The following is a 22,619-nucleotide window of genomic DNA, read 5'->3' as shown; positions in this document are numbered from 1 at the left end:
TAAGTATTCATAATGCTTTGAGCAAAGTAATAGCAGATACAGTTATCCCAAGAGTCTTACATAAATTATCAATATGTGTTGTTTACAGCTTTTGATGTAAAAACCAAAAAATATATTAAATGTATTCATTTACATTTACATGATCTTTAGCTAATTATCTTATCTGTGGATAAAGTAGTCTATCAGTTAGCCAAAGATTAATCCAGACCTTCTTCAGTTGTTCCATTGACAGTGAATGAGAACTGTTCCCAGTGCAATTATAAGGAAATACAGACACATTTCATAATTTTGAACTGTTATTATAAAATATAATTGCATTCGATTCAAGTTAATAAAATCACTTTTCCATTCTTGTTGGATATGTTGATGATGATACAATTTAACTGTACAAGATGGGCTGAATTATAGTTTACAATGAATTTTCTCTTTTCTCTTTGACACGTGTTATTCTACAATGTAAAGCAAAAGTAAGTATAAGCACAAGTATATGTCACTTTAGAATAAAACACTGCATAAAATTCAGAGGAAAGGCATAAAAGTGACATAACACTCATTCTACTACTACTACTCATTCTACTTTAAGTTGAAATGTTAAACATACTGTGTAAACTTTATTCGAATGTGTCGATCTATATCCATTACTGATGTCATTTACAACTTTTAATGAGGGGTAGGTTAATCCATGCTTTCCATTACATTACACATCATTTCTCAGAGCTGGTGACACACACACACACATAGAGTCCTATAGGGAATGGATCAATGTGACCCCAAAGCTGGCCGTGAACGCTTATGGTGATATGTTCTCCACAGGTCAAAGGTTTTGGTCAAAGTCCAGTAGCTTGAGGCACAGTACAGTATAGCTAGAGTCTGCTGAGCCCTGTACAGCTACTCTGTTTAGATACGTGCTGAAAGGCACCGCTGAGCTATGAAAGCAGGAAAATAGCACACAGTTTTCTCCCTTCCAAGTGTCATATTTTTAGATCAACGGTGAGCTATATTTAAACATCTATTTTGTATTTTTGTGATGCTGTCATATTAGCAGTGTCGACTATTGTGTGCTTGTCAGCAGAGATGTAGTATAAGTATCTCTGTAATACTATGATGTAGTGAGTTAGTGGTAGCCGGTACATAAACCCAGATAGCTTATGCGTATCTCTCCCTTTGTTCATCTAACCCTCCTTTTCCTGCTCTCAGAAGCAGAGTGTATTCTGCTCACACACTCAGTAAGGAATATAATGAGAGGAGCTGAGCAGGGAGCACTGACGCTTCGTCTGTGCATCTTGCAGCTCTGTCAGGGTCAGTTAGGCCTAACTGCAGCAGGAGCAGTTGGAGAGCTTAACTGCAGACACACACAAATACACTTGTGTTTGGCAGTACATACACACCTAAAAAATACAAACAAATACACATGCAAAACACACACTCAGTCATAAACCTTCACATTCAAATCCACTCACTCTGCAGCACGAACGGTTTAGGCATCCAGGCATGAGCTTGCACATAAACACACACAGACACACACACACACACACACACACACACAGCCACTGGAAGCGTGCATAAACCCTGGTGCGCACACAAATACATACACTCGCACACTGTCTCATGCCAAGCCAGCTACCAGCTCGGCTGCCAAGCTATTATCTTAGCGTGGGGAGCAAGAGAAAAATGCAAATGTTCGTCTCTCTCAAAATCGAAAGTGTCACCGCAAAGCTGAGGGCAATTTGTAAAAATTGAGGCACTAACTCACTGAAATGTCTTCATGGAAGAGAGAGGAGAGTGAGAGCGAGAGGATTAACAGACTGTTCCATTAGAAAACCAATAACCGTGGGTTGAACTAATCTCCCATGATGTTTTAATAAATCGCCTGCTTTTCTGACATTGAGAATGATCTCGCTCCTTCCGCTGGACTTTGTGACTGGCTTTTGTGGTACAGACGCTTCCCTTTTTGCTGTCTGTCCTTCAGAGTTGTTTAGCTATGTGAGATATGCAGGCGGAGACACATATTACCACTGAGCTGGTTGTGAAGCTAAGCCATGTATAACCATCTGTATATTGGGCAAATGAGGAAAACAGAAAGCATGGGGAAAAAAAGGGGGGGCTAAAACGTACAATGATGACTTTGCTGCGGCTTATGAGTCCAAAACAAGCTTTTCTACATTTGTAAGAGCTAAGACATGATTTGTACAAATAATTTCCCTAAGTAGCTTATCTCTTGTTAGATTGATGGCAGTGCAGTTTTTTCAATGTCATTTTCAACAGCTAAATTTGATTACAGAATGCACCTCAAACTTAGAGCAGGGTCTGTTGTCTGTTTCGTTTCTTATCTGAGAGGACACAAATATATTAGCTCTATGTGCTACAGACGTACTGTAAAAAGAATTGAACTTGATGCTTGTCCATGTAACTTAATCAATCAGTTCTGTGCTCCTCCAGGCCCAGTCGCATGTTTCTGGTCTCACCTCATCAACAAACCAATCCAAACGAACCCAAACAGCATGAGCAAAATCAAATCACACTGTCTGAATCAAATTGAGTCATTAGATCAGTCAGCATGACGGAGGAAATGTGCCAGGCTAATGATCCAGTGATTAGGTCTGTGTGTGTTTATGTGTGTTTGTGCATGAAAGAGAGGGAGTGTGTGTGTGTATGTGCATTTTCCATGTAAAAAATGAGTTCAGGTCTCTTCATAACCTTGATAGCATGTACATGGACATGCATGCGCGTGTGCACCTGTGTGTGTGTGTGTGTGTATCTTTCTGCAACCTGAGAGTGTGTGTATTACAACACTCACCCAGCACAATGAGGTTGACCTGGCTCCAGTGATACTTTCCACCAGTCTTGACTTTACAGTAGTATTCCCCAGAGTCAGTCAGCAGGAGGTCACTGATGAGCAGGGAGGCGTCTCCCCCCAGGTACTCCCCTGCGAAGGACAGACGGCTGGCCTCGCTGCCCGTCGCCTCATTGGTGTACACCTGGCCCCCGAAGAAGGTAATGATCTAGATATATCGAAGAGAAGAAAATCAGAGATGTATTTTAACATTGTTTAGTGTATTACAGTCCGGCCTTCAGAGAGAGAGAGACAGAGAGAGACAGAGAGAGAGGGAGACTGTTGTTTGATCATTTAGTATCACCAACATGCAATAATTTTGCAATTTTTTAATCTGGTAATACAATAAATACTAATGTTTTAACTGTCGGTTATATCAGTTTTCATCTAACTAATGCAACTAATTCCCTGAAAAAGGAGTTCATGTCACTTATCAACATGTTTGATGTAGTCAGTTTCTATGTCTCAATAGTTGAGACATAGAAACTGAGATACTCGATATACAATATTTGACTAGCAGCCTGCCATGAACATTCAAAATGACATAACTCTTAAGATAATGTGCATATTCACATAGTTTCTCACTGGGTGCACAGTCTGGAGAAAAATAGACTACTAGCACTCATGGGAGACATTGTTAACAATCACTTTTTAATTAACACTTGGGAAATAATATTTTACAAATGAATGCATTTGCTGAAATGCCAGTATCCTGCCAGTGTTCATTTAGGCTGATTATCTGTGAGCACTGTTATCTCCTTATGCTTTCTACTCGCAGATCTGTCAAATTGACCAAATAAAAATCTATTCTGGCACTGAGATAAAAGATTAAAGTACCCACTGAGGAAATGATGTGATAGTGGCATTCTGGATGAAATATCAGGCCAGAAAACCAAAAAAAAATGTCTCACACATAGTCCAACATAGTCAAGAGTATGTAGTACTCAATACTGGTCATGTGCCAAAGAACAAGTGGGTTGACTATGGTTTAGAGCTAAATCTAATAGGGCCATTCAAATATATAAAAATAACCAAAAGTAAGGTCTTTTGAAGTACATTGATATATAAATTGATGTTACTATGAGGGAACAGAACAGTGCACAAGTAGGACTTCCTATAAATTAAATTGAGGTAAAGGAAATGAGAACGAACGATGAAAGACAGGAGTACATGGAAAGTAGGACAATAAAAATTCAGTCAAGTCTGTGTACAATATGCATATGTCTATGCATATGTATGATTGTATCCGTACATGTATATGTGTATGTAGGCCTGCATGTATGCATATTTACATACACATGTACTGTATATGTGCTATTCTTCTTTCTTATATCTTCTCTGTTTATGTATCTTTATATTGATTTCTTTGTGATTTGCTTATTTGAGGACTTTAGTATTTTTCTACATAGCAAAATAAAAAATATATAAAGGGTGTCTTCATCAAAACCTTGAAATAATTAGTCTAGTGAAGCAAAAGCCAGTTGTGTCACAGTTTGCGATTGACACTTTTCTTTTTCTTTTCAGCGCAAGGTAAATTGATGTTTGCACAGACTGGGCCTTCAAAGGAAAAATGAGATGATTTGAAATTTCAGTGTGGACATGTAACATCTGTAAACATGTACTGAAAAGTTTCATCCTCTCCTCTCTGCCTGTTTGTATCTTTGCTTATTTCTATCTTCTCCTTGTTTTTTAGCCTCTCTCTCTCTTCTCTCATTCCATCCACATCCACAAACACAAACAAACACAGCTGTCACAGTGGCCTATTACTCAGGGCAAGTGAGAGCCTGCAGATGGGGACTGCTAAATGCCGGTGCCACAGCGCATCAGCGCCTAAGAAACAGGGGCACCTGCTGTGATCGCAGGTGACAACTGGCCATTTGCACACACATGCACAGATATACACACACAAAACACGTAGCGGGCAAACACACCACGAATGCAGACATACATTACAGTGCAACAGCTACAGGCACAAACCCACATGGCTTTGGCACCTAAACAAAGTGGGACATATTTTAAAAACATCTGCCTATGGGCACACTTTTGTTGACTTCATAAATTCTAGACATGTATTACTCACAGACATGTGAAACTAGACTACACTACATTTGTATGTGTATTTATGCTCCTGGTTATGTCTGTGTGTATTCTGAACATATGCTTATGAGACCGATAGAAAGATAGTGAAAGTGACGGTGAATGTGAGGAATTTAAAACGAATTTTGTAAAATGGCCACGGGCTGTTAGCATAGTTTACAATTAAAATGAGGTGGTTTATATATTCAGTAATAAATGAAATTACTATGCAGGCATGGAGTGTCCCTGCCTGCTCTGGTTTTATGGAATGGATAAAACGCAAGTTTGTTGGCAAAAATAGAAAGGTTATTTTCAGAAATAGTATTTATTAAGAGTACTGTAGTGGCTGTGGTAAAATATAAGATTATCATGTATAATATGTATTTTACTTTCATATCACATATCATACTTCTGTTAAAATTGAATGACAGATACATTCTAGTAATTTTCTCATTTAGCGTCTGTCCTGTTGCTGTAATATTCTCTGTTTTACAGTTTAAGACAGGGTGCAACGTTTGCATGCTTCTCCCATTAGAGCCAGCTGTGACGTGAGTGCGTGTTAGATGATGTCATTGCATTGTGATTCGATGAAATACATGTGGGGAAGGCGAAATGCATTATGGGATGCTTTTTTTTTTGTTAGTGTGTTTTTATGAAGCCCCCAGGAAGAGTGCCGGGCTTTGAAGCCGAATTGACATAGTGGCCAAACCGTGGAATTACAACTTCCTGGTCCAACAAGGGCCCAAAAAGCATTTTTCCCCACACATGATCATGAGAGCGGCTGTAAAACGGTGGATACATTTTTTTGAGTGTCACAACCCCCGAAAAATAACTCGTTTTACTATCAGAATTTGACCCATTTGATCCGATAAGTCCAGAGGAGCTGCACAATTGAATTATTTTAACCCTTATCAAGTTAGCCAGAGGGCTAAACTGGAAGTTAGTGGAAGTCTCTGGTGTGCATTCTCCATGGGTGTATTGGGCCCATAGAGTGTGCACAGTATACATTCATTTCTCTACAGCGTAAAGTGGCTTTTTTGGCTTCACGTGCTACTGAGCAGCTTCCATAGGAATGAAAGGGGCCCAGCCTCCAACGATGTATTTTTCTTATCTTATCTTTTATCCATGTTTTTTTTTCAGTGCTCTTAGCACATTTTAGTCCCAGGTTTTAGGAGATTTAGAAGGAGGTTTTAGAATGTTTTTATAGAGGGCTCCTTAGGTTGAAATGGGTTAAGGATGATTTGGAACAAGTAACACAGAAACCAAAAGAATTTAAACATTACCATATTATTAATGTATCCATCTGTACAGTTGAGTAAAAACAGTGTGTCATGCTTGTCCTGGTAAAAAATCATAAATTGTAATAAACCAATAAAGTCAATTTCGCAATGAAAATCAAGAGCATACAGTAAGTCTTAAGTATAGTGGTTTATTTTTTAAGAGGATGTTAATGTGGTAAGTATTTATATCTTTACACAGCCTACCTTCAACACTCCAGGTTTATACCACACCTGTCACTATGTTAACACACTTTTTTTTGTTTTTTAAACTATGCTCATGACAGGTCGCACATCAGCACAGTGAAGGAGATCCAGTCTTTTACTATTCATCCTGAACAATTTAGGAAAATGTTGGTGTGACTCATAGAGTGGACCTCTCATGTCCCATCTCCAACCCCTCTGTGTCCATAACACATGTAGCCTGTACATTTGCTAACACAGGCTAAATGTTGACAAGATACTCTTTCCCTCTCAACACGGTCTTCCAGCAGAACAAAAGAATGATTTATTCATTCAGCTACAGGCGCAGTCTCTTTCCTAATCAAATTTTCAGACATTTGATTTTAATGTTATCTTCCTGTTAAATATTCATTGCAATGTGGCAGCCCCCTTCTGAATCATCAAAGCGTAAGACACTTGTTTTCCCCTTTCTTTCATTCCCAGCCCCTCTCTTTCCCCTCCGCATTCTCCTTTTCTTTCTCACAGTGTTACGCTTCTCTGTGCAAACCAACACATCAGTGCACGAACAAACGACTTCCAAAGAGAAAGGAAATCTCTTTCTTCTGTCAGAAAGCTGGTGAGATTTTACGCTCTGTCTATTATCAGATACTACGTTCAATTTGGGTGAAGAAAGGCAACGATTCAAAGCCAGCGAAACGATACCATGAAATCTTCAGAGGCTGTGAAAAAACTAAGTTAAGGCCATTTAAAGACTTTCAGCCAGGTGAAGCTTTACTTTAGACAGAATAGTTCTGTTGCTGTTTGAGGTTAAAGTCTACAGAATTTTTCCAGGATAAAGAACATCTGTTTCATTAGCTGCTATCAACCGATTTCATGTTCTAGTTCTAGTTAGTTATAAGATTTAAGGTGGATACAGTAAATGAAACCAAAAACAATATATTGCTTTAAGTGGAGCACGTATTTGGAATCAAATGTTTCGGTCTGATTTTTTTTTCTTTAAAAAAAACTGAAATAGTTGAAGAAATATGGATAAAAAGAGAGAAAATAGTATAGCTGGTGAGATCTAATTCCAGTCTCGTAATAAGAAGCCTTAAACCGTCCAAGGTTACAACCACAAAATGAGTTGGGGAACATTTTGTGGCATGATTGTTCCTTTGTGGAAGGCACTAAAACTTGAAGTGCCACAGTAACACAGTAACAATGAGTTAATGGTCAACTATTATGACTCCTGTTGGAAATCAATCAGCATGATTCAAACAGGGGACAGATAGAAGATAGATAAAAACTCTGTGTGTGTGTGTGTATGAGTGTAAGAGAGAGTGAGTGGGGGACAGAGCGAGAGAGAGAGAGAGGGAGGGAAAGATAAGATTGATAAAAGTACTGCAGAAGTCAACAAAGGTCTGTGTTTTAGCATAAATGTTCACATTTTGATTTGCTAGGTATCTACCCTCTAGCTAGGATCACAAAGTGTGTAACCCTAGGATTCAAAGCAATGAAAAATGTGTTCTCGCATTTATGTTTGGCCTATAGCATAAAAACAGTTTTACTTTTTGCTTCAGAAGAACACAGAAATCCCATTTGATTAAATCAAACTGCACTTTGATACCATTTATGCTCTGCATTTTTTCAGCATTACTTATTTACTCTATAAATAACTCTCTATATAGTAGTTGACATTGCTAGTGGCAGAGTCCGCCATTCCAGAGCTTGATTCAAATTGCCTTTACACAAATTCACAGGAAATGAGGCATGCATGTATTCCAACATTACTGTTCTTTTAATTTTATCACATTGATACTAGTTACAGCGTCACTGTCCACAGCCATGTCAGAGCTGTATTAAGTCACTGTTAAAGTAAATGAAACATCCCACTGCTGCCGCTTCACATCAAAAGCATTCAAGTGGCGAAATACTGGGTAGCTTTATTTGTGAAGCTGTCACAGCAACCACATTGTATTTGTCACTGGGCATTGTTAAAACATGAGTTTGTTTGGCTGCACTGTAAACAGATAAGTTGTTCTTCTGTTGTATTTTAGTCAAAGTAGCTGCTCTAGGGGTGTTTCATTTAACTACACATGCTGATATCCCCTGTAACCATGGGAGTCACCAAATCAACCACAACTGAAATCTTAAGGGATAAAATTTCATTTTGAAGTAACTTCATTATGGCCTAAAAGCCAAAGTAATAATGTCATCATTACTTAAGTCATGATAGAGTGAAATTACAATCCTTTCAATTAACCCTATGGGAAGGCGAGGATAAAACAGGAAGGAAAAAGTAACCTTATCTCACCACTTTCTGTTTGGAGTTTGGTTTTTGCAGTAGCCACTCAATGTCAAGTGAGTTGGATGATGGGAACTGGTGGTGGCAAGGTAAGGTAGCATTATCCCCAACGACCTTCTTCATCTCCGTCTGGGCACCTACTGACAGCAGGCTGAATAGAACTGAAGGAGAAGAAGGGAGAAAGATGGGGAGAGAAAAAAACAGAAGAGTTAGAGAGATGTCAGATGAGAACACTAGCTCGATCCAAACTTGAGACAAGAGGCAGATGCTACGGATAGGAAGCAAAACCATGCCGATAGAGGAAATTGAGACAGAAGACAGTGAGAGATATGACCCAGAATCCCAATCACTGTCCGACAGATGTGAAGATACGTCACAGCCGGACACTGAAGGGAGACAGAATGGGAATTCTTCTTACAGGAAAAAGAGTTTGACAGAGGAGGTCAAAGAGAAGCATTATGATGATCTTTTTGTTAACCCTTTTTGACAGGGGTGGTCAAACATCACATTCTTATTCACAGCAAACACTTTGGGAAGTCGTGGCCCGGGAAGGAAAGGTACCTAGTGAATTGCTTGCACATGGACATTTCTGCTATAATAAATATGAAGGGGAAATAAATTATTGTCATTTGAATTACAAAGATGTTTTAAACCAAGTAGACAAAATGGGAACGTCAGAGATAGGACAGATACCATCCACAACTATTGCAAATGGAACATACCAAAAGAAATGCACAGTCTACCTAGTAAAGTGCTTGGGTAAAAAGTAGCAATAATCATGTGTGTGTGTGTGTGTGTGTGTAAGTGAAGGACTTTGGGCACAGGCCAGACTGTCAGGGCTTGTGTCTCAGTTGGGGAGCAGCGAGGCTAATTTATTGGAGGATGGTGGACAGCCCGGCGGGCTTGAGTGGAATTAGCCAGAGGCGTCACGGGGGTTTGCTGGAAGCTGAAGCTGTGGCGTGTGTGTGTTTGTGTGTGTCTAGAGGGGGTGGTGCACTGCTGAGATATTCGACTCTCTCCACCTGGTAGAAAGACTGTACAATAATGCAGAGCTCCACTGAGCTTATGCACTCAAAGGCGTCAGATATTTTTGGCTCTACAAAATTTAACTTAACTACCTGCTTTTAATTTAATAGTTGAACGAGCTATTAGCTCCTGGGGATGCTGAGCGCTTAAAATAAAGTTATTCAGCTTGGCAGATGCTCATCTGGACTCATGCAGGAATGTACACGTTGTGTAAATATTGTTACATCTCCTTTTTATTATTGTGCTGCTTAATAGCTGCTCAGAGGTTCAATAGTTCTTCCTGTTTGCACAGAATAAATAAACATCATGGTAAGGGTTGAACAAAAACTATGTACATGCACAGCTGTTATATGTATGTATGTATCTATGCTGTGGAGTGATTAAACCCAAAGCCAGTTGCTGAAAGAATGCCTTTGTGCTCACTGGACAAAATCACATGCTGTCAAATGTTCCACAGGAGGCCAAATGTGGTCTGTGAATGCATCAGCGCTCACTGGGCGCCTGTCCACTTGTCTACTGGTCCACCCTCACAGGAGCCAACACCCTGTCCCATAAGTGATCTTTGGGCCAATGAAAATGTCAGCTCTGTGCTGTGAAACCAATGAGTCAGTGCTGACGCAGGACACAAAGGGGAAGAGTGGTGAGCTTCACCCATACAGATAACATCATGTTGTGGGTTTCAGCAGTTCTTCAAGTTTTGTTTTCTTGTGTTTTCTGCTATAAACTTGAGCTGAGGGCCACTCACTGTCAATCAAGTTTCCAGTTGGCATTCACCAGCTGGACAGAGAAAGAGTACTTTACGGTTGGCAGTGTGTTTGCGTGTCCCTTTGGCAGCCCAAGAGTGACAGGACGAATTGCTGAGGTTCTTCTGCTCCTGTTGGACCACCTGCTCAGTTCAAATCATCAGTCAGCAGAAAAATAAGGGCCACTCCTCCTCACCAAGGAGCTCCTGGACCCTGAAGTTATCAAGGTTTATGACTTTTTAATGTAGCATTTGCAGGGTCAGTCATCTTGTGGGCTCCCCTCCGATATTGGTTTGGATGTCAGGAGAAAGACAGAGCTTTGCAGTATTAAGAATATTCAAGAGGGAGAAGGGTCAGACTGTGCAGTTGGTTGAATCTAATGGGGCGAGTTAATGCGTGAAGGTGGTTAAAGGGTCTGCTGGTGTGCCCACTGTCTTCCCTCGACTCCTCAGGCAAGCCTCTGTAATCAGTGCTCCCACACTCATCAGCAGCCCAAGGCTGCACCCTGCACAGTGTAGCAGGCCTGATAAGAGCTCCCTGCTTCCTTTCTCACCTCCCACCTCCTCCTTAACTGCCCATCGCTTCAGCTATGGGCTCTGTAAATGGAAGAGTTCACCTGAAAGATAGATAGGGCCGGGGTGACCGAAGAAAGCCGGGCATTGTAATCTTTTTCCACGAAACACACTTGACTTTCCACTAACCAACTTAAATTGACCTTCAAACAATGACTGGGGGTTAGCTCACTAACTGTGTCAAAAATGTGCTTCACTGCCCAACAGTGAGGCTCAGAGTGCCATAAACTGTATGTATTTCAAAGAAAAAATGGACAGCAAATATGTTGTATGTGTCACAGAAAGAAATCTGTCTTAGTTTTTGTCAGAAAGACTCGGCAGACAAATCAGAGGGGGTTTTGGTTGGTATACAATCGCTGCTCCCCACTTTCCCATTTATTTATGGTCTTGCAGAGGGGCTTTTGTGCTCTGGAATGGATGACACAGTGGTCCCAAAATAAGCTAGCCTTGATGTGAGTTTGGCTTGCATTTGAATTGGCCTCATTCACAGTGTGCACAGCTGGGACGATTGGACTGCAAGACCACATCATTTGTGTCAACATCAATGATGAGACACAGTGGAATTCACCTCTGTGGCAGCTTTGCACACATAGTGTGAAAAAAATGTTTTGTCAGTCAAATTTGGGTTTATGACCTTTAAAATTGCAGTAAGGTGACCTAGAAACAATAAAAACTGTGAGCCATGTTAGCTTAAACCCAGACATATATATATAACAGTCCTCATCACAGTGCTGTGTGTGAATTCACATGTCTTTATGAGATTCCATAAGGACATGGGGAAGTCTTATCTAAATAAACACGGTCATCTTGAGACAGAGAGATGTATGTGGAGAGGACTTTTGAAATGGTAACTTGTACCATATCACAGGACATATCCTCCATCCCTCTTTCTCTTCCATTGTGTCTGCTTGTCTCAGCTCCATTTGGCTCAGCTTCATGCTTCCATTTGTGGCTAAGTTCAATCTTTACCCACAGAAAGAAAGGAAAGAAGCATATCATAATTAACAAAAGAAAGTGGGGAGCTAACACCAGAGGTTTAGAAAGAGAGAGTGAGGAAGTGAGAGAAAAAGATAGACACTTTTGACAAAGAGAGGGAGTGAGAAGCTAGGGTGAAATATGGAGGAACCAATTTCTATGAAAAGGCCCTAGGGGGAGTTGTGCTCCAGTAAATCCGCCTTACAGAGCCCCGCAATCTTATTATAGTGTGGCCAGTGAGACGGACAGACAGACAAACAAGGCAGGCCTGGATCTTTCACACTGCCCAAAGTCAAGCCCCATATCCCCTCAGTCAGCACATCGGTCTGGCCGGGGCCTTTGCCATGTCCAAAGCTTATGACCTCTGGTACTCAAACACAGCAGATCAGAGAAGGGAGAGGGACATGGAGAGAGATAGAGGGTGGGAGTGAAAGGAAAGAAAAAAATAGGTTGAGGGAGGGGTGGAGAGATGGTGCAGTGCCTTATTTTGAGCACTTACTGTAAGTCACTGGTGTGGAGGATGGATTATAGCATCACAAAGGTGGTTTTAGAGACAGGTTAGAAAATGCACAAAAGGAGGAAAAGACTGGGTGTATGACTGTTTTATTTCTGCTGACAATTTCCCGCTGTGTGTATTCACACTGCTTTTTGTCTGTAGGATACATATGTGCCTATCTACATTTGATGTACATGCGTGACTGCTGGCGTGTATGATGAATGCTTTATGCTCTGTCAGAAAGACAGTTCCACTTCCGCCTATCTGCATAAAGGAGATGCGGAGGACTATCTTTTGCCGACAATAAATCATGATGCTTTAGCACAAAGACCTATGATTTGGGATACAGCTGTCATCAGGCATACAGACTCAAGTCACATGCTTCACTGCAGCAGGAAACAGTAACAATCATCTCCCAACCCTGCCAATCTGTACAAAAACTGTTTATGTTCCGTCAATTACAGGCTCATGATGTTACAGAGAAAGAGAAGTGTTTGCGCTGTATGACCTCCATATAAATTCTCTAAAACACAACTTCATGCATGTAACTAGCAAAATCTGACGCGGCAAATATATATACAAAGCATCAATTCTTATTGCTGACATAGAGCTAGTTTTTTAGCTGAGTTGGAGACATGCTGAGAGGAGCGTAGGGCTGATGAGACAATGGTGAAATGCTCACGGCTCAGAGTGCTGTTTAAAAGAATGTGTCTGCCCCCACCCACAGTACAGCAGTCTTATGTGACCTGAATTAGCTATTCAAATGACAAACATTATATACTATAAATACCACCCAATGTGGCACAGAGATTCACAGACTGGAAGTTACATCTTGACCTTTTCTCTTTCCTGATGTCTTTGAGGATTTGGAGACAGCCTTTCTTAAAACGGCAAAAAAAAAAAAAAAAAAAAAATCTTCAGATGTCTCAGCAGACACGAGGCCGCCTCCAGTTGTTAGTGCAAATCGAGCGTCTACAAAAACAACCCCTATGCTCACTCTATAAGAGAGACCTTTATTCATACAGCCACAGCTCCCTTTTTAATTACGGCTTCTTAAGGAGTAAGTCTCTTTAAATGTACCAAGTTATCCCGCCCTATTAAAACACACGTTTTGCATATGGCACACTACACCAGTCTCCTTGTAGTTTCAAGGTCCAACTCATGAATATGTTGCTCCTGTGAAAATCAAAGGCGCTGTTTTTTTTTCCCTGACTGGAGGCTGGCTCTTTGAAGGAATAAAATCCCATAATCCTCCTTGCCTCACACCCAGCGACCAACGCTCCCTTCTGCTGACACAGAGCTTTTGTCTGTAACATTTTACAATAACGTATATTAAGTCATTACCAAGGCATGAGTAAGGAGCAAATAAGGAACTACCTGCTTATTAGGAATAGCTAACAGGTAGTTCCTGAAAAAATGATTAAGTACAATTTTTGTGCCCCTTCAATGAACATAATTTATCATTCTGAGTTTTACTAGACATAATTATTGGTTATGTGCTATTTAGTATCTGAGTGTCACCCTTTTATATTTCCTTTATTTGCAGCACTGTTCTGTTGCCACTATAGCTAAGTTAGGAGAGCCACCACATGTATCATGTTATGTGCCTCTGGTTATGAGAGCCACCAGAGGAGTAAGCCAACTGAAGCTTGAGAGGAAAACATCTAAAAGTGAAGGCCATCCTGTTCATGTTCATCTTTGATAAGCGGTTTCTAAGAACTCTGGCTGGAGTGGCAATGGGTGGATTTGATGAGGAAAAGAAGGAATAGAATCATTTCCAAGATAATCCCTTGAACCTGGAGGGGGAAGGCAAATGGGAAAAGACAGGGAGGACTATTGGGAATGACAAAAAGATAGATGAAATACCACCGAGGCCTGATAAATGTGAGGCCCTGTGGTAAATGTTCACCTTGTGCTGCTCTTATTGCCTTCATTAGCATCCCTTTCATGGCCTCGTCATTGCTGTCGTGTGGAGTGATCCCGCTGTCAGATCCCCAAAATAGATTCAAAATTAGTTTCACGACAAGCACTTTTAATTCCCCCAAAGTATTCTGCATTTTCCCTCAGCAAAATAAGAAAATAGGGAGGAGATGGGGAAAAAGCTAATTACGCCATTCCCCAAGGGAGGGAGAGTCAGTGAAACCTGCTTACGGTGCTATACACGTTATCAATGCTGCATCTGGTGGAGTCACCCGCACTCATGGGTGTAGCTGTCCAAGATGCTACGGTTGCTCCATATATCTTCTACACATAGCCTGAAACAGTCAAAAGAGCATAGAGCTTCTGATATAGGCCTACACATTGGTCTTATGTCTTTTACTCCCATGCACCATTTTCATCAACCTGCATTGCAACTGTTGCATCTGTCCAACCTTCTGTTTGTTTGTTCCAAAAGCAGTGGAGTGTCCAAGCTGTGTGCCGCTCTATATTTCCTCCCTCTCTCTCCTTATTTTCCCCTCCTGTCCTCTCTTGTCTCTCAGGCATCTCTCGCTGGACCAGCACCCATCCTGGAACCGCTCTGCTTCCCTGGCTGTCGGTGCCATTTCCTGAGGTTTTGGATCTGGTTCCCCATCCTGCAGGAGTTCAGTCTCACCTCATGTCTCTCTCTCTGAATGATGTCTTTATCCCTCTCTCTCTCCTCTGTGAATAATGTCTTTTCTTGTCTCTTCTCTCGTGTATGTGTGTCTCCCCTGTGTGCATGTGTAGTCTGTCCTCCTGCCAGGTGTCCGTGTTGATGGAGGTCACGTGGATCATGTATTATTCCACTCTGGTGGCACCTGGAAGCTGCTTGGCATTGTGCTCTATTCTGTACACACAACATCTATTGTATGTCTGTCCATCCTGGGAGAGGGATCCCTCTTCTCTTACTCTTCCCGAGGCTTCTTCCATTTTTTCCCCTTAAAGGGTTTTTTAGGGAAGTTTTTCCTTATTTGAATCAAGGGTCTAAAGACAGATGATGTTGTATTGCTGTACAGACTGTAAAGCCTCCTGAGGCAAATTTGTGACTTGTGATATTGACATGATAGATCCTGCATGTTTGAGAGGCATTTTACTATGCTGGTTTTAGGTTGATCTCTTAACAGAAACACAAATAATACATGTATATATTCTTTTTTACAATGGAAGAGAGCTCTGAGACACTACACATTATTGTAAGCAGTCTGACTTTAAATTCTTTCCAACTTTTTGTGGCTTTTGCAAAAACTGCAACTGGACACGTGACCAAGTGGAAAGAGTGACAAGCAGAAGACTCAGAAGAACTCCAGTCTCTTGCACAAAGAAAAGTCGTTGTCATTGGCTGGATGTTTTTTTTCCTTTTCTTTTCTAATTAAAAACCAATTCATCATTTTGGAAAGGATGGTCCCCATTTAAAATGTTAATTACAGCAATGCATCTTAGAGACTTCAGCTTGACTTGCAAAATAATCTCTGGAAGCTTATGTGGTGTTAAACCGTTTACAGGGTTACATTCAGCTTCAAAAACACCATTCAACACATTTTTCCTCCCTTTAATGTGTTCAGACTGAACAAGGTCCAAATGTCAAATGGTCTGTTTTGCACCAGATAACACGCTTCAGTTAAATGGGGCTTGGACAGTGACCTCTCTATTTTGCTGCAGCAACGGATCCTCCCAACATCTGGCAGAGCCTAAACAAACCAGCATGTGTGCACATTCACTTTGTTCTGCATGAGCATCTCCAAATCTGAGACAATGGAGAAGCATGCAGCAAAGACGAGAGAGTTAATGTCTTGCAGAAACATATCACCAAGGTTACTGAGTATCTAGTGTGTGTGGGTATGTGCGTGTGTGTAAAGGGCAAATCCTCCCTGCAGCACATGCACACAGGCTTGAATAAACCTGCAGTACCCCACTGAGAAAACACATTTTAATGGAGGTGAGTGAATCCTTTGACATATTAAGACATCGAGAAAAATGTTTCATTTTAAAATAAAACTTTTTTTTTGCCGTTGCCAAGAACATTGGCTGAAACTCATTTTCACTAGCAAGTGTGGAAGAGAAAACGACTGCTGGGTAAGTCAGCAATTTGGGCTATCAAAAAAGCACAACTCCAAATCCAGTTAGTGAAATGATATTTGCTTTGACAGATATCAAATTTGGTTTCCTGACATAAACAAAACTTTCATTCCTGCAAAGAATATTTTTCATATTCCTTCATATTCCACAAGCTTTTGTCCCAGGGCTGAGCTTATTTTTTGCTCTGAGTGGCATTAAGGTATTTTTGTTGGCAGGGGTTTGAGAATAAGAGAGGAAAATATTCATCACAGAGATCCTGAGTGTAGGAACAGACACCACAGTATAGACAACACAGTGGAAGGATGTTCTCAGTTCCGTTCAAGCTCTGTTTGACCCTGCGTTCCTGACAGATGGCACAGTGAGAAACAAGATGAGCTGTATTCATTAAAACACTGTAGAAGACAGGTTTGCCTGCTGCTGATCAACTTAAAGCTCTCCTGTTGGGCATTGATATGGTATATATCAGCAAAACGCTGCTGGAGTTTGGACAGATGGGCTAGCTATGATATAAACAGCCATAATGCCAACAGTGCACATATAAACAACCTTTTTCTCCTACCCCTTATCCTGGCACATCAGGCAAACCACAGTTCCCCAAGACACAAAATGCTCCTCAATTTCCACAGTTATTTATGTAGTCTAATCTCAATTTGTGGCTGGCAAGCGTGTGAACGAACTCCTCTCACATTGTTGGAGTAGCTGGACATGGGCACTGACCTCAGCGGATCAATACTTAATAAGCTTTTGTGCTGCCAAGTCCATTTTGCTGCAATCTGCAATTTTTTATGTCCATTAGGTTGAAAATAGAGCTGACTAGGTGTATGACCACAGGAAGTGGAATGTATCGCGGTCGCCCAGGCTCTCTCTGATGATGGATGCTTCACAATAGTGTGAGACCGATGAAAACTTCAAATACTATCTACCTCATGCACTATAAAGCTCTGCACCCCTGACTTTTATTAAATGCAATTCAATACCCCAGTGGTGTTTCAAAGAAGCATTTAACAACGTGTGGAAAGACAATAAAAGCCACAGTGGGGTATACGGTTAAGTTTGGAGGCACATGATGAACAAGGAGAATGGGATGAAAACAAGACAACAGCTAGTGCTATATTTAGAGCAGCATTAAAGCTAAACCTTTAGAAGTATTGTAAGATATCCCCAATCTGGACATTTAAGCACCACATATTGAGAGCTCATAGTCGGGAGGGTGCAGAGATTCTGGATGCTCCTCTTATTCTTCTCCTCCTCTTCCTCGCCTCTCTGCACACACAGATTTAATTCCATTATATAGGTCACTGCGATTATTTATCACTGTCTAAAGTCCAAGTTCACCTGGGGTTAGACAGTGAAGCCTCTCTCAGCGAAGGCACTAATTTACTTCACTGGATTCACGGGAGAATAGGAATTGAATACAACAGAGCAGCTCCCATGTTGTACATTTCATCGGCTAATTGAAAACAGACGGGACGCTAACTCCCTCTCTCCATCCGCCCAGCACTAGTGCGCTGCGTCACTGACATATTAGCGCTGTCGCCAGTCCTATGGTATGCATCTGACATATCATTTTACTTGATCGGTTGAGCGGAAAATAACAAAGCAGGGGGCGCCTCATACACAAATGAGAGGATTATATTGTTACAGCTGTTGCTGCTGCTGCTGCTGCAAAGGACAAAGAGGTAACCTATCCATCCAAGCTCGTGACTAGGAAGGACACGTCAATGGCTGCCATTTCCCCAGAGGTGAGCAGATGCCACGTCTGTTTTGGCAGCTGTATGCTGAAAGGTGTTGACTGGTGGGGCAGCTGACATAGGCAGAGTGGTGGCTGCATGATGGTCAAGGAGGTCAACAGGGGCTGCAAGGCTTCCAGGAAAGGCCTCACTTATGCTCATTTAGGAGAGCTAATGGACCAACCTACCATCTGTCCTTATTATTAGCTAAGCCCATTTATGCAGGACACTAAACTTATTCACCTAGACACACGCACAAAATACGGATAATTCATACATGTAGTGAGAACAACAAACACATAAAGTAACCTCCTACAGGGTGTGTCTTTGGTCTGTAATTTAAAAAACAAGTTGTATGATCAAAAGAGCAAGTAAGTGGAATGGCCAATGTAAGTATGTATAGACTCAAGACAAGTGTTCAATCGTATATGTTGTCTATTTCAGAAGGGCAGCACCATGCATTAGGCAATGCAGTAACCACAGTGAGTCCCTGTCTGCATGTTTCTAGCTCTTAACAATGATACAAACACACACTCACTCCTCCAAACAAATATTCCTGACCTTTGTGCTGCTCAGCATCACTCCCCCCCCTCCCTCCCGCCCCCAATGTCTAGAAAAGGAATGCCCATGCCGCCACATCCGAGGGCGGAGAGAAGATTGAAACCAGATGAATGGAGCTCGGGTATAGCCTGCTCCTGAGGCCCATATTTCACTCCCCAAAGCCTGATTAAAACAAGGTGTGGCACTAGCTGGGCCAAGGGAGCTTATTCCGGCAGGGAGAAGGACATTTGCTTGCAGTGACACCCCGAGCGAGGAGGAAACGGGGCGAAGGTCACAGCTAAAGTCTCTGCAATTGGCTCACCCTGTCCCTGTAGAGGTTTCCTTGATAAAGCACAGCCAGAGCTCCAAATTTTCCACAGACAAAATGAATCCACAGTCCTTTTTCAAAGATGCTTTTGACTGAACTTGATGCTGCCTAAAAACAAGGAGGAATCTGTCACTTTCTATTGTGATGTTTTAAGGGGGTGCAGTGGCTGAGGAGGTATAAAGTAGGCCATTGGCGTGGAAACTGTTAACTGACGTGCCAAAGGAAATGAGGGCAAACTGCAAGAATTTGTAGAACAACAACTATTAGGATTAGACAGAAGTTACATATACTGTAGAATGTAATATAGATCACATGAAAAAAAGGCATTTGATTTGATATGATTCCATGTTTGTATTATAGATACATTATAATGTTTTTTTTTCCTGAATGGTGCCGACAATGCCTTTTTAAAAAATGCCCCTTTGAGAATGTATGTTTTTAAGAGTATTGGGACCCCTATAAAGATTCATATGACATATAAAGACCCTTTGAAGGAACAGTGGAGTTTTGATGTTACACAATAGTGTGCAAGTTAAGAACAAGTCCTGAAAACTGTGAGAATATGACTCTGTTTTCAAGATCTCTGAGGAGCAGTGTTCATGTGTTTGTCCTCAGACATTACAATCAATGTTGTGCAATGTTAAAATCTCCCTAAAAGATATTCAGTGGGACTAAGAGGAAGGGGAAAAAAAACAGCTAAGCATGCCACATGTTGTTCTCTCCTGCCTTGACCGTTTAGCGTACTCACCCACTGTGTGTCTTCTCGCTGGACGTCACGTCATTGTATTTGTGTATATGGAGGCAGAGGGTGTCATTTGCATTGCTTCTATGTAAATGTGTACAGACAGACGGCGAGGAGAAAAAGTCATAGAGGGAGTCTGGGGTGCTGTAGGTGTGTGTCTGTGTTTGCGCGTGAAGCTTAACACATGTGTGAGTGTGACTGACCGATTAGCAGCGTTTTCATCGACTGTCTGCAGTCGCCTCTCCTGAGATAGAGAGGCAGTGGGAGAATTTCGTACTATTTTCCAGCACTGGCTGCCTTCTCTTTCCTCCCCATGCAGCTGGTTGGCCACACTCACGACTCAATGCCAAACACACTCCCCTCTATCCCCTTGACATTTTAGCTATGTTACTGCTGAGAGAGTTGTGGCTCGCCTGCCTGCCGCCTGTCTGTACACATGGGTAAATAAAGCCCAGCTCATTTCATTCGGCCATAATGTTTAATCTACATTTGCGTGGTCAACGAGAGGTTAATCTCATTACCTTGTGCTAAACGGCATGCTCGGGCATCTTCTGACAAGACGTAGGCTAGACACAAGTTAATTAAAAGAGCAATTAAAAGAAGACAGTAAGTCCAACTGAATGGCGGTAATATGTTAATTCCCTTGACGCCAGTGCAGTGATGTTGAATAACACTATTCTCCTGTAGTCTGTCACTAATAACAAACCACTGTTCATTCTCAACAAAAGAGAATAGTAATGGGAGAACAATAGAAAAAAAAAACCTGGCCAGAGACTTGCTCGTTTTGTGGTTGCACATGTGTTTCAAACTAAGCTTTAGCACTGGTTGTGGTTTACCTACTGTGAGAAGCTTTATTAAAAACAAGCCTCACCACAATATAGACACACAGTTATTAAGGCTGTTAATCAACTATTACAGGTTGTTTAAAATCTCACATGCAATTAGTTGAGACTGGAGCACACTTAAATGTCAAGGGGAATAAGGGTAAAACATGACTTAGAATCTAGCTGGGATGCTCTGAAAAAAAAGACTTGTATAAGACTAAAAATTGTAAAGGAGAGTTAGAGCTGATGTTAGTTAGATTAAAGGATAGGTTCGCAATTTTTCAAGCCTGTCTTAAAACAGTAGTTAGCCCATTTAAACACTGAAACGGGTTCGTCTCTGTAATCATTCCTCCTGTTCATACTGACCATTAGAAGATGGTGGACAAAATCCACAGCCCTCGTTTTAAGCAAAAATATATTTAAAGGTTTATCTGAAGATAATATGAAGCTTCACCCATCTGAGTTAGACAAATAAAGTGGATATCTTCCACATTTTATTAAAAAAATCCCTCTTTGTGTCTCAATGGACAATGTTTTCCTGTTCAGCTGTGGTGATAGGATTGTGACAACAACAGGGAATTACACTGAAGGATATTGACTTGATTTGACTAATTTGGACAGCTGAAGCCTTGAACTTTTAAATACATTCTTGCTCAAAACAAGCGCTGTGGATTTTGTCCCCCATCACTCACACTGTAAGTGAATTATGAAGGAATCTCTTCAAGGCCAGTATGAACAGGAAGAATGATTACAGAAAGAAAAACACGTGTCAATGTTCATTTGAGTATCTGTCTATTGTTTTAGTATGGACTTGAAAAACTGTGAACTGATGACTCAAATCAATGATCACCACATGGCATGCAAAATATTAATAAATAAAAAACAATTAAATTATGCTTTACTCCCTTTCTAAAAACAGCAAATCATACATCATAAATCACAATTTTAATATATACCCCATGAGGCAGGATTTACGTCATAAAGATTTACGTCAGCTTGAAATGTGTAATCTGAATGTACAAGAGTTCTCCCTCTACGTCATCTCTACATGGGCCATTTAGAGATTCAGCGCTCTGTTAGCATACAGGGAAGCGAGGGAGCTGGGGAAGTAGCCTGCTAGCTGCCTGCCCTGTGGGTACTACTACCGGCTCCAGCCTCCCTCCAGATGAATCATAAACAAGTCCCTTGGCCTCCGTGACTTAATCCCCTGTGACATCGCCACAGGGAGACGGAGAAAAAAAAAGGGAGTGGAGAGAAAGTAAAACATGCCCTGTGATCAACTTTCAAGTGAATTAAACATTAGGATGAATGTGTATTAGGTGTATCTGAGGATATTGTATGTCATTGAGTTGAGGTAGTAATTTAACAGATGATATCATCTGGATTTAGGGTGGAGATATGGAGGGGTGAGGGGACTTTATTTTTTGCTTCATAGAAGAAGTAGTCACTTCATCTCAGGCTCTACCTTCGTGTTTCCTCTTTTTCTCCATATGTGTATTATGCAAATTCATGTCCCACAGTCCTTTCATTTAAATTTGGCCACACAGCTTAAGCTTGGGTAGTCTACAGAGGGTGGCAGCTAAAGCTATAATCAACATCGTGCTTCTTTTAGGCATGAGAAAGCATACCCAGGAGGGAGCAATAAATGGATTTATTTTAAGAACCAGAATGTAGAATCTTAGTTAGGGCCAGACATGCTAAGTGCTTTGTCCCTTATGCATCAGCCCTAGGGCAACATTTCCTCCTTAATTAAAAAAAGAACAAGGTGCAATAGGAAAACTGTGTAGGCAGTATGCTGTAACCGAGGTGGGAGCAGCCTGGTGGTGGATTTTTTTTTTTTCTCTAAAAGTTTGGGATATGATTCTCACTTTGCCGGCATTCTGCAGGTTGTGCTGATGCAAGGAGCTTTTTGTCTTGAGATTAATGAAAGACGTTTGGCTCTTTGGCATTTTGGA

General features: G+C 41.2%; 1 protein-coding gene across 1 annotated transcript in view; it reads right to left on the bottom strand.

Moving 5' to 3' along the window:
• clmpb (CXADR like membrane protein b) overlaps nucleotides 1-22,619 on the bottom strand; it is a 65,605-nt gene that overhangs the window by 8,853 nt on the left and 34,133 nt on the right. Inside the window, exons 2-3 of the mRNA XM_067594274.1 lie at nucleotides 8,663-8,814; nucleotides 2,798-3,002 (exon numbers count right to left, since the gene is read on the bottom strand). Of these exons, the coding sequence (XP_067450375.1) occupies nucleotides 2,798-3,002; nucleotides 8,663-8,814 (357 nt within the window). The remainder of the gene's footprint in view (nucleotides 1-2,797; nucleotides 3,003-8,662; nucleotides 8,815-22,619) is intronic.

The sequence above is a fragment of the Thunnus thynnus genome, chromosome 7 (genome assembly GCF_963924715.1).
Source record: "Thunnus thynnus chromosome 7, fThuThy2.1, whole genome shotgun sequence".
Lineage (NCBI taxonomy): Eukaryota > Metazoa > Chordata > Actinopteri > Scombriformes > Scombridae > Thunnus > Thunnus thynnus.
Note: the sequence above shows the minus strand (reverse complement) of the source record. Positions and strands in the feature narration are given on the sequence as shown.